This window comes from Tyto alba, unplaced genomic scaffold (assembly GCF_018691265.1).
Source record: "Tyto alba isolate M040663 unplaced genomic scaffold, T.alba_DEE_v4.0 Super-Scaffold_17, whole genome shotgun sequence".
NCBI lineage: Eukaryota > Metazoa > Chordata > Aves > Strigiformes > Tytonidae > Tyto > Tyto alba.
Window position 1 is genome coordinate 1,769,407 of NW_024881279.1, and position 10,130 is coordinate 1,779,536.

General features: G+C 56.9%; 1 protein-coding gene across 3 annotated transcripts in view; it reads left to right on the plus strand.

The window, feature by feature from the left end:
- The window catches only part of PPP2R2B (protein phosphatase 2 regulatory subunit Bbeta), a 111,516-nt gene extending 101,734 nt beyond the window's left edge, over positions 1 to 9,782 (plus strand). For all 3 annotated transcript variants that reach the window (XM_042790055.1, XM_042790056.1, XM_042790057.1), the window contains 3 exons: positions 6,417 to 6,586; positions 7,001 to 7,092; positions 7,761 to 9,782. In XM_042790055.1, the coding sequence (XP_042645989.1) occupies positions 6,417 to 6,586; positions 7,001 to 7,092; positions 7,761 to 8,040 (542 nt within the window). In that variant the 3' untranslated portion in view covers positions 8,041 to 9,782. The remainder of the gene's footprint in view (positions 1 to 6,416; positions 6,587 to 7,000; positions 7,093 to 7,760) is intronic.
- Positions 9,783 to 10,130: the final 348 nt, after the last annotated feature.

Genomic DNA, 10,130 nt, shown 5'->3' on the forward strand with positions numbered 1-10,130 from the left:
AATATTGCAGAAACAAGGGCAGCTGTGCTGTGTGACTGGACAGCTAAACCCCTCTGTCTCCTGTTCTTCTTTGAGTTTTCTTCAGAAAATGTCCGATACCTTGTAGGAAATTAAGGAGATTTTTCAGTATTCGAAGTGTGATCACGTTATGAGAACAAGTTGCCCAAGGTGGGTGCAGCTTACTGGAGCCCTGTGCTAATAATTGTCACCCAGAGAGAGCCGGGCTGTGCTCCAGACTGGGGGGCGATAGGGAATGACACAGCAGCCATCGCTGCTGCGCTTGGAGCTGCGGGCACAGTCTGATACCTGTTTTTAACCTGGAGTAAAGTGGATGGAGAAGAAAGCTTACTGCGCTGGCTGGAGATGGGGAAATACTGAATGGCAGTTTTCCCAAATCCCAGGCAAAACACACCTTTCTGTTCTTGCATTTCCTGACTGTGTCTGGCAGTCCTACAGCGACAGCTCCCAGCTGATATTCAGAATTAAGGAGCAAACAGAATTCATTTTCCTGACACTTCGGTGGCAGAAGCCCCACCCCGAGCACGTCCCTTTGTTTGGGCACTGCTGCCCAAATCCCCCCCAGCCCTCGGCGGGCGCACCGGCCAGCGGTGAATCCGGCTCGGTGTGACCTTGCCCGTGACATTGCCTTATTGATTTCTCGCTGTCCCGCCGAAGCACCAGCCTCAGTCAATTGTGGTTCAGCAGATGTGGGAGTCGAAATTGAGACAGTTCATCAAAGTTCAAAATGAAAAGCAACATTGGCTTTCGGAGGCGAATCTTCCAACGGAGACATTTAATAACTGTCAATATTTAATAAAAATGCAGAAGATAGCACTGCACATGCCAGTCATGTTTATTTAGGTAGATGCAGTTTGCTGCTCAGGGCTGACTTTTACTTATGTGCTTCTCTTATTAAGTTCTGTTTGCACATTTTATTTGAGGCTCCTGCGGCCTGTGACGTTGTGCACGTTTCCTCCGGCCGCGGAGCTGGACAGACCGTCGGGTTTCCTGGAGCAGACCTGCCGGCCACGCGGGGACGTGGAGCCGTGGGCTGCGGTCCCGGGAGGGGGGACCTGCCCGGGCACACGGGGCGAAGGAACGGCGTGCAGGGCCGAGGCACCACGGGAGCCAAGGGGCAGAGCGGGTTTCCTGGAGCAGCTGGTAACACCGGCAAAAGTAATCCTGTTTGAAAAGCAGATGGGAAAGCGAGGAAAAACCCTGTTGGGGGGCTACACAGTTATTTCCCCATAGCAAAAGGCGTTGGGCTTTCCACTTTTTTTTTAAGGAGCCACCTGTGACTGTACCTACCAAACTCCTGAAACAAAAGGCACGAAGTCCAGCCTGCTTCCCAAAGGGGCACTTTGCCCTCTTGTCTTTCCACTGCTGACTGCGTTACAGCAACACTACCAACTGTTTATTCTGTGCTGAAGACAGTTTCAGTTTCAGTTAGAAGTAAGAAGCACACAAAGCTGCTTTGATAAGGTAACTGGCGGCTGACAGATTTTACCCCCTGCTACCGCACATGTATTTCTAACCCAAGCCCCCCCGCTCCTGGGGTGCTGCCGGCTGCAGGAGCCCCAGTGAGGAACCCCCAGCCCGGCGCTGCCCCACTGCTGCTTCCCAGGCCTGTGGAGAAAGGGCCACCGGCGCTGGGGAGTGGGATCACGCCGGGGCTGTGCAGCCCTTCCCGGCCAGCTCGGGGTTTATTTTGGGGTGCATCCCCACAGCCGGGGTGCTGGGGAAGGAGGGCTGGCAGAGGGAGCCGGCGCGGGGAGGGCAGCTCCTGCTCGCTGTCAGAGGAAAATAGGGTTGTTGTGTAACAGAGAATTAGTGCTCAGAAATCCTTTCCGTGAGCTCTGCCGCTGCAACCGGAGCAAAGCCACACAAAAGCCTTCAGCCGGGAAGCAAAAATAGCCGTTGTGAGCCCCTGCCCTGCCCAGCCCCGTGCTTTGGCTCTCAGGCCCGCTGCTCTGCGCTGCCGGGGACGGGCTGGCACTGCCTGTGGGGGGGGCCCCCCATCCTGGCAGAGCCCCCGCTGCTCCCACTGCCGGGACTGGGGAGGGTCCCGGCATCCCACGGAGGAGCGGGCGGCTGTGGCCCTGCTGCCCGGTGGCGTGGGGACGGTGCTGGCAGGGTCTGGGGGCAGCGGGGTCCAATCACCCCCCCGACAGCAGCTTCCCCCCCCCCCTCCTGGTCCTGCCTCGGGGCTGCCGGGGCCTGCGGTGCTGCGCAGAGCATGCTGCCAAAAGAGCTCTGTTAATCTGTACCTCATCTGCGAGGAAGAGGAGCGCGTTTTGTTGCTCACTGCAGATAGGAAGAAGGAGGCAGGAGAGCAAATCACTCAAGTTCATGGGGGAAATTGTCACCAGATGAGTAATTTCTGCTCCGTAGCCCGTGGTTGCAAGGCTCCTGCACCTCTGGGCTGAGAGTGGATTGCAGAGTTGATTCTTCCAATATGAGAGCAAAGCTCAGTTCTCTGCTTGTGCTAGCTTAGCTTTTCCTTAGTGGTTAATTTTGTGATTAGGTGAACTATCAGTGGAGTTTTGACTTTTTCTTTGAAGCAAGAGAAGAAGCAGAGGGTTACTGTATTTGCCCATGCAAGCGCTGCTCCACCATGCTTCCAGGTGTCCACGGGGGCCCTAATTATTACCAGATTAACCTCAGCTGAAATCCAGAGGGGTCAGATGCCTTGCCCGGGATTTACATGCTAAGTGGCTCCATCGCTTTCAGTGCACAGGCCAGACGGGCCACCTTGCACACAGGAGCGGCATGCAGCCCCCGGGCCAGCGTCCCCCCTCGCTCCCAGACCCATGGGTGCTGACCCAGGGTGGGAGTGTGTGTGTGTGTGGGAGTATATGAGGGACCCCACGGCGCGGGCAGCAGCATGCAGGAGGCAGCACACGAGAGCCAGAGCCCAGCAGAGCCGGCGACGTGCCTGCCGCTGTCAGAGGTTTGTCTCGTACAGGTTAATATGGACCCGTGCTGAAACAGCCACCAGTAACACCCACAGCGTGCTCGCTGGTGGCCAGTCCCAGGAACACCCCAAAAGCTCAGCAGGGAATAACTACCGTGTAGGACTCAGCAGCTCAAGCAGAGCTTGGATTGATTGATCCAAAGTCCCTTTATCTGAGAAGCTGCTAATGCAGCTCATTGGTGCAACCTGAAACTCAAGATGCACTGAGGAGGAGGAGGAGGAGGAGGAGGAGAGGGCAGCTGGGCTTTGCTAGCTGTGTCTTTCCAAAGAGAGGAGAGTACGGGGGTAAAATGGCCAAATCTGGACTAAACTAACTTCTCCGACCTCGGCGTGTGTGCGGGGAGATGCTCCCAGCGCCGCTGTTGCCTGCGGCGGGGCGGAGGGCTCCCCAGCACCCACCTGCCCTGGCCTGGGACGCCCACGTCCCGCCGGGTGACGGTCTGGCCTTGCTGGGGGTGGCCCCGCTGCTTGTTCCGCGGGTGTTTGCTGAACACCCGGAGAGGCTTGGCGATCACCGCCAGCTCAGAGGAGAGCCCCGAGCCGCGCGTCCGGGGCTGCCGCTGGCACGGGCAGGGACGGAACGACAGCCTGCCAACTCTGCGAGGCCGACCCAGCCTCCAGCAGAACACATTTGCTCCCACGTTCCTGCTAACAGCGTGTTCTCTTTACCTATTTTCTCAGCTAAGACTTTTATAGACAAAAAAAAGGTTATCTAAGTAGAGCACAGAGATCTGATTCCCTGTTTGTGTAGACAAAACCAGTGCTGCATGGCACTGGGCGTCTGCAGGGCGAGCTGAGCTCTCCTTGTCCCAGGTTTTGGCTGGGGCAGAGTAGAGCTGGTTGTGTTGCCCCCAGAAACTAATGATCTCTTTCCTCCAGACCCCTCGCAGGAGCTAACAGAGTCCTGCTGCATGGAATAACAGGCCTGGCAAGACCTCAAGCTAAGAATTAACTAGTTGGTTGTGCAAAATCTCCAGGGAGGTGAAAAACAAGCCTCTTGTTCCACCCCGAGCTCATTTAGCAAAGCGGGAAACCTTTTTGCCTTTGCAACACTCTCCTGTCTTCATCTGAAATCAAAACTTCCACCTGGTGAATCATTTGTTGCCGACAGGGCGTGATTGGGTCTGAGCCGAGAGGGGACACAGCCCAGGGAGTGACCCGAGTGACAGCCACGGCCCCAGCCTGGGCTTGGTGACTGTGCAGGGCAGCTTTGGTGTGCTTTCGGGTTTTCCAGTCTGTGTTGCTAATTGTCGTGATTGGAGCTTAAATGAGGAGTGAGAAAGAAAAGACAGTAGTTGAATTGGTGTTAAATTTAGCGATAAGCGGATAAATTTCTTGATGGGTGAAAAAAATCCCATTTGCTTTGAAGCTGCCCTGAGAGAGGGTCCCTCTGGCCGAGGGGGGCTCCCGGGCAGCGCGTGGGCAGAGGCAGCAGCTCGGGGAAGTCGGCTCCAGAAGCGTTGGTTGAACAGTTGCTCTCTGCGTTGGTAGGTCTGGTTTTGCTTCCCAGCATCAGAGCCCCCAGTACAGTAGGCAAAAGGAGGCTGGTGCAGGGAGGATGGAGGTAACCCATGCCAGGCTTCACCTCTTAGCTGCTCTGATTTTTGGAAGGTCGGCAGCTCCTCTGCGCTGGCCTGCGTGGTGCACGGCTGGATCCCGCCCCGGGCTCACTGCACGGCTGGATCCTGCCTTCTCACCCTGCGCACAAGCTCCTCGGCACAGAGGTGCTGCCCGGGCCCCCCCTGCTCTCTCTGGGCATTGCTGCGGCCCATGCTCCTCTGGAGCGCCAGCTCCCCCGCAGGGACAGACGGACAGACGGATGGGACGCGGGGGCCGGGACCCGCCGGAGGAGCCGGGCAGCTGTGGGGGAACACTCCCGGCAGCCGTGCCGGGGGTGTGGAACCTGGCATCAGCATCCTTCCACCCTCTTCGTGCTGCTGACGTCTCACCCTTGCTGGCTTGTCTCAGCTCTTGGGATCATTCTCTGAGCCCTTTCCTATTTGGTAGCTGATCTGCAGTTTAACAGCTTACGCTTCTGCACTACCGGCAACAACTTCCTCTTGCCCCGTACCATAACCTGACCACCTCCAGCCCTGACACAACCTCACAAGTGCGCATCGGGGATGGAAACTGTGCAGCCATTAAAACAAACCTCGCGAAGCCAGACGACCCGGTGTGAGCAAGCCTGTGAAGATGCGAAGACAAGCCGTGGCTTTCAGATGCTCTCCACAGACTGCCTCAGATCTTTATTTTCTCTCGTTGCTGTTGCTTTTCTGATTTAAAAAACCTGACATGTCATCAGACTTGCTGCTGGTGATTAAAGGACCCAGAGCCGGGCCCTGCTGTGGGCGATGCCATCTCTAATTTGTAGAGAGATCATTCATACTGGCGCTTCAGGCGTTTTTTTCTGCCATACTGGGGAGCTCAGGCGTTAGTACCCCGGGCCTCAGCGAGGGGATGATAAAGCTGAGCAAACGCCGGTGCCCAGCCCGGCTCTGGCACGTCCCCAGCCCTGGCCACCGGCCGGTCGGAGCCCGCGGCCGCCGTGGCGGAGCGTCAGTGCTGGGGACAAGGGCCGGATGAACACGGCTGGCAACTGGATTTTTCCCCAGTAGAGAAGCAAAGCGGCGTGAGCATCTCCACGTTACCCAGCGGCATCCTTGAACGCTGCTCTGGAGAGCTGCCCGTGGCGGGGGGAAGAGGAGGCTGGACAGACGTCCCGCATCGGCAGCGGCTCTCTTGATGCAGCTCTGTGATGGATTTTTAAAGCCACACTTGCCCGGCTGATGTTACTTTGAAATCAGTATTTGTAAATACATTTAATTTGGAACTTAAAATCGGTCTCCTTCAAACTGTTCATACTGTGATTTATTCAAAGACTGATCAGATTAAATCTGTAGGTTGCAGTGGCTATAAAATATTTACATTGACTTTCAGTTATGCTGCACATTGATTTCTAGGGAGCAGCGCTGACATGCAAGGCTCTAAATCTTCTGGGCTTCTGCGGTGCTGTTGATAGATTGGTCTCCAATGACCCTTCCTGCTTATTGCACGCATTAAAAACAAAGGAGCTTCAGTTGTGCCAAGTCAAGTCCTTAAAATGTGGGCGTTTGTCCGGTCTAGGCCAAACCCGGCAGCGGGGGGGTGTTCTCCCAGCCCGCTGTGGGGTGTCCCGCGGGGACGTGGGTGCCTCTGCTCGCCCGAGTGGGGCCGGAGGGTGTCGGGCACTGGCGGGGGCTGCCCGGGCACCGGCTCGGGGCCGTCTGTCGGTCTCCGCAGCCAAACCGGAGTGTTCCTCCCCCTGCGGCAGCGTGGGTCCCCTCTGCTCCCCTCCCAGGAGCATCAGCCCTGCGGTGCCGGGGCAGGGCGGCAGGTCCCTGCGCTGGGGACAGGCGGCTCCTGCCTCGGCTGATGCCGGGGCTTGTCCTTTCCTCTTCCACAGTTTTTGAAGAGCCCGAAGACCCAAGTAACCGGTCGTTTTTTTCCGAGATCATCTCCTCGATCTCTGATGTCAAATTCAGCCACAGTGGGAGGTATATCATGACCCGGGACTATCTCACCGTCAAGGTGTGGGACCTGAACATGGAGAACCGGCCCATTGAGACCTACCAGGTGAGTGTGGGCACCCACAGTGCTGCCGCCCCGGCCGCGCTCCCGGGCCGGCAGCGGCGGGGACAGGTACGAGCCCGATGGCTGGGAGCACTGTGCCATTCAGTCATGGAACGCAGATGAAGAACTGTTACACGTGGGCTCGAGTGGCCGGGTGAATTGTAACACCCCCCCCCCCCGCCTCCATCGCCAGGCTGGGCGTAGGTGAGGAGGGGAAGCTCCGGTGCCGGTGGCCGGGAGGCGAGTGCTGGGGCAGAGCAGTGGGCTGTGCCACCCGTGGCCGGGGGCCGTGCCCCCCAGCGCTGCCCGGCTCGGCTGCGGAGAGCACGGGGCTGGCGTTTGCGGGGCACGGGGCTGTGCCCGCCGCGGTGCGGGGGCATCACCCCACGTCCCCCCCCCTCCCCTCCCTCCCGGCAGGTTCACGACTACCTGCGGAGCAAGCTCTGCTCGCTCTACGAGAACGACTGCATCTTCGACAAGTTCGAGTGCGTCTGGAACGGGTCCGACAGGTGAGCGCTGGGCCAGCCCCGGGGGCACCTCAGGCACCTCCGCTGGGCGCCTGGGCTGGTGTTTTCCATCACCTAAACCCACAGCCCCGCACCCAAGCGCTGCTGAGGGTGTCTGATGGGGTCCCGGCTCTCCTGGATGGGTTCAGTCCCTGTCCCCCTTTCTCCGAACACCGGCGGGAGGGTGGTAATGCGTTTGGCTCCAGATTGCCAAAATCTGGGTGTGACAACCATCCATGCATAAACCACGTCGAACCAGGTGTCAGAAAGCGTGCGAGGTCAGTTGACCTGGTGGGATTGGTGCATTTTTCACTCTGAGCCATCAGAGCGAGTTAACGAGGCACAGCTGGGCCTGAAGCCCAAATTCCACATCTAATCTCATTATGCCGCTGGATATTCAGTCTCCCTCTAGTCACGAGGCAGTTTGCCTCTAAAACGGTGTGAAAATCATGCGGTTCAGGCCAGCTAAAATCTTTGCTGTACAGCCTGGTCTCCGTCCGCGTTGTTGCCCGGAGAGGAGCTGCCTCCCCGTGCCGGCTCCCTGGGTTCAGGAGGACGCGGGCCGTGGCTGCCCGCAGCCTCCCGGCGCAGGACGGGGTGCGGGGTGCCCGGCTGCGCCCCTCGCCCCGTGGGTCCGCGCGCCGTGACCCGCCCTTCCTCCCTCCTCCCAGCGTCATCATGACGGGCTCCTACAACAACTTCTTCCGCATGTTTGACCGCAACACCAAGCGCGACGTGACGCTGGAGGCCTCGCGGGAGAACAGCAAACCCCGCGCCATCCTCAAGCCCCGCAAGGTCTGCGTGGGCGGCAAGCGGAGGAAAGACGAAATTAGTGTGGACAGTCTGGACTTTAGCAAAAAGATCCTGCATACAGCTTGGCACCCCTCCGAGAATATCATTGCCGTGGCAGCAACAAATAACCTGTATATATTCCAGGACAAGGTTAACTAGGAGGACAAGTTGTTCTTTAGGAATCTCATGTACTGAATACTAGTAAACACAAGATTTCAAATGTTTCTTTTCTTTCTTTCTTTCGTTTTCCCTTTTCCTTCCTGTTCCTTTGTTCGGTTACTGCTCTGCAGACAGCGGTTGTGCCGAGGCGAGCGCTCCTGCACCCCCGGGGCACTGGGGGGGGGACCCCAGCCAGACACCCGCTTTCTGTTCCTTTACGCGTTGAGAGCTGAGGCGCGCGGGGCGGCTGCAGCCGCGGCGGGGAGGGGACGCGGGGGCCGGGGCCCTCGGGGGTTCCGCTGCCAGCAGACCCGCGCCGGTTGTTTTAAACCCGATCCTAGACATAGTCCGCCTGTTACGTTGCCAGGTCAGAACGTTGTCCCCCCCCACCCCCGTTGCCATTTTTCGCATTTGTCTTTTTATTATTATCATTTTGTGTTTTTACCAACAGAGACAGCAAAACCAAACATAAAATGGGAAAGTTCAGATTTGCAAAGGACAAGCTTAAAGGGGGGGGATCTGCTGCACACTGAGACGTGTCTGCTCTAGCCAGGCTGCTGCCTTCCCCCCACCCCACAGAAACTCTCCTGAGGATTTGGCTTTGTAGATACTGTGGTGCCTTTTTTGGTATATGAAATACCTTTATAAATGATGCTTCCGAACTGCATTGATTGCAAACCAAATTGAAACCTGGGCTTCTCTCCTGCATTTCTTGTCTTTTGCTTTGGTCATTTTTACTTGTTCTGTTGTAAGTTCTTGCACGCTGTGACTGTCTCTCTCTCTCTCTCTCTTTCTTTTTAAATTAATTTATTTATTTATTCATTCGATTTTTTTTTAAGATAAAGTATAAGTTGCTAATTTATGACCTTCTAAAAAAGAACCCAACCATATATTGCTGTTAGCACCTGACTGCTTCAGAGAGAGGCTGTCTGTGGTCCTACATTAATAACAATAATAATGATAATAATAATAAAAACAATAACTCTTCCTCTTTGCATGGCAAGGCTGCCTCTTTCTACTCTAAAGATTGTTCAGGTCCCTCTTTTACCTGAGCAACTGTTCAATAAAAAAAAAAAAAACTACTGAATTTTCAGTCCATCTGAAAAATTTTCCTGCAACAAAAAGCAAACGAATAAATAAAGGCAATTAAAAACCTATTCAACACTGTCACTTTAGCAGTGGCTGGGTGCGGGTGCCCGTGCTGTGCAGCTGTTCTGCGGGGGGGCAGCGGGGACCCCGCCAGCGCCCGCAGCCTGCCGGGGCCGCTCGCCCCACGCTGAGGGCAGAGTCCCCCCGGCTGCCCCGCGAGGGGTCCGGCGTGTCCCGCGGGGCCCCCCCGGCTCTCGCTCCCGCCAGCGGCCACGAACGGAGCACCCGGACCGGGCGGGAAAGCGGGAGCTGTGCGGCGGCGGGACCCCGGCTGCGCCCCGGCCCCTGGGACGGAGCCTCGGGGCGCTGACCTGCCGGGACACCCCGGCCCCGCCTCGGGGGCAGCAGCAGGGAGAGCCCCCCCACCTCCAGAGGAGAGATCGCAAGGTAAAAAACAAAGTGCACTGGCTTATAAATTTATTACAAGTGATGGCTTTCAGGAGTGACCTTTTTTTTTTTTTTTTAAATGAAATGGTAAAAAAAAAAAGAGCAAGAGTAAATGAACCATTTTTTTAAAAAAAAAATTGTTCCTTTTTGGTTCCTGTAAAGAAAGCCTGCACTCTGGTATCAAAAGTAAAGTTGTCCCAAATGTGTCTTTGTGTGGCGTTGCTGCTTGCTGTGCCTCTCGCGTGCTGGGTGACGGTACCTCTGGGGCACCCAGACGGTGTCTGAGGAAGGTCCTTGGTCAGAGCTTGGCTGCCGAGGGACGGCTGCGGGGTCCCGGGGGGCCCAGGGGTTCTGTGTCCCTGCTGAGGGCACAGGACATCAGGGCCGTGGGTGGTCTGGAGACGTGGGTGGGAATGCAGCTTCCACCCGTGCCGTGGGGACGATCAGTCCTTGGGTGCGGGGGGCCATGGTGGGGCTGAGCAAATGTCCAGCTGGTCCCCATCCGCCCCCGGCAGCGTTGGGGGGGGTGGGGGAACACCAGGGGTGCATCAAGT